Genomic DNA, 1,977 nt, shown 5'->3' on the forward strand with positions numbered 1-1,977 from the left:
GCGGGCGCTGAGCTCCGCTGGCTGGGCCTGACCGCCCTGCTGGCCGCCCTGCTAGGCACCCCGTGCGCGGCGGCGCATCAGGACGATAAGGCCATCTCTGTGCCGGACCACGGCTTCTGCCAGCCCATCTCCATCCCGCTCTGCACGGATATCGCCTACAACCAGACCATCCTGCCCAACCTGCTGGGCCACACCAACCAGGAGGACGCCGGCCTGGAGGTGCACCAGTTCTACCCGCTGGTCAAGGTGCAGTGTTCGGCCGAGCTCAAGTTCTTCCTCTGCTCCATGTATGCACCGGTTTGCACCGTACTGGAGCAGGCCATCCCTCCCTGCCGCTCCCTATGTGAGCGGGCTCGACAGGGTTGCGAGGCGCTCATGAACAAGTTTGGCTTCCAGTGGCCGGAGCGGCTCCGTTGCGAGAACTTTCCTGTGCACGGTGCGGGTGAGATCTGCGTGGGGCAGAACACGTCGGATGCCCCGCCAGGGCCCGGTGGCGCGGGAGGTCGGGGAGCCACGGTGCAGCCCACTGCCGGCTACCTGCCTGACCTCACCCCACCACAGCCTGCCACCGGCTTCTCCTTTTCTTGCCCTCGGCAGCTCAAGGTGCCCCCCTACTTGGGCTACCGTTTCCTGGGGGAGCGGGACTGTGGAGCCCCCTGTGAGCCGGGCCGGCCCAATGGGCTCATGTACTTCAAGGAGGCGGAGGTACGCTTTGCCCGGCTCTGGGTGGGCGTGTGGTCCGTGCTCTGCTGTGCGTCCACCCTCTTTACTGTGCTTACCTACCTGGTGGACATGCGCCGCTTCAGCTACCCGGAGCGACCCATCATCTTCCTCTCGGGCTGCTACTTCATGGTGGCAGTGGCTTATGCAGCAGGATTCCTGCTGGAGGAGCGGGTGGTATGCCTGGAGCGCTTCTCTGAGGATGGCTACCGTACTGTGGCCCAAGGCACTAAGAAAGAAGGCTGCACCATCCTCTTCATGATCCTCTACTTCTTTGGCATGGCCAGCTCCATCTGGTGGGTCATACTGTCCCTCACCTGGTTCCTGGCAGCTGGCATGAAGTGGGGCCACGAGGCCATCGAGGCCAACTCCCAGTACTTCCACCTGGCTGCCTGGGCCGTGCCCGCTGTCAAAACCATCACCATCCTAGCCATGGGGCAGGTGGACGGCGATGTGCTCAGCGGGGTGTGCTATGTGGGCATCTACAGCGTGGACTCACTGCGGGGCTTTGTGCTGGCGCCGCTCTTTGTGTACCTCTTCATTGGCACCTCCTTCCTGCTGGCCGGCTTTGTGTCATTGTTTCGCATCCGCACCATCATGAAGCACGATGGCACCAAGACGGAGAAGCTGGAAAAGCTGATGGTGCGCATTGGGGTCTTCAGCGTCCTCTACACAGTCCCTGCCACCATTGTCCTGGCATGCTACTTCTATGAGCAGGCCTTCCGTAGCACCTGGGAGAAGACGTGGCTCCTCCAGACGTGCAAAACCTATGCTGTGCCCTGCCCTAGCCACTTTGCCCCCATGAGCCCGGACTTCACAGTCTTCATGATCAAGTACCTCATGACCATGATCGTTGGCATCACAACGGGCTTCTGGATCTGGTCTGGCAAAACCCTACAGTCCTGGCGGCGCTTCTACCACAGACTGAGTACCGGCAGCAAGGGCGAGACGGCGGTATGAGACCTCCACCCGCCCTGGCACACACGCAGAAGAGAGGGTACTCGGCAGAGGGAGGCAACAGCGGCTCCCTGAAGACGGAGGAAGGGGGAAGCTTTTCAAAACTTTGGCTTTCTCACAGCGGGGTTAAAAAATGATCACTGCGTAAAGGACTGTGCACTGTGTCCAACGGTGCTTACGCCCGGCTGAGAGGAAAAGCACAGAAAGAGGCCGCTGCCGGGGCGGGAGAGCCTTTCGCTTTCCAGACAACCCCCTCTTTTTTCCCTGTGCAGGAAGGAAACCAACGCGGCCGAGGCCACC

General features: G+C 61.5%; 1 protein-coding gene across 1 annotated transcript; it reads left to right on the plus strand.

Moving 5' to 3' along the window:
* Positions 1–6: 6 nt before the first annotated feature.
* On the plus strand, positions 7–1,971 carry FZD7 (frizzled class receptor 7; the record flags this gene model as incomplete). The annotated part of the gene is made up of 1 exon (XM_010713460.1): positions 7–1,971. A coding segment is annotated over one exon (1,674 nt), but the record flags the coding sequence as incomplete, so codon positions are not given.
* Positions 1,972–1,977: the final 6 nt, after the last annotated feature.

The sequence above is a fragment of the Meleagris gallopavo genome, chromosome 7, assembly GCF_000146605.3.
Source record: "Meleagris gallopavo isolate NT-WF06-2002-E0010 breed Aviagen turkey brand Nicholas breeding stock chromosome 7, Turkey_5.1, whole genome shotgun sequence".
NCBI lineage: Eukaryota > Metazoa > Chordata > Aves > Galliformes > Phasianidae > Meleagris > Meleagris gallopavo.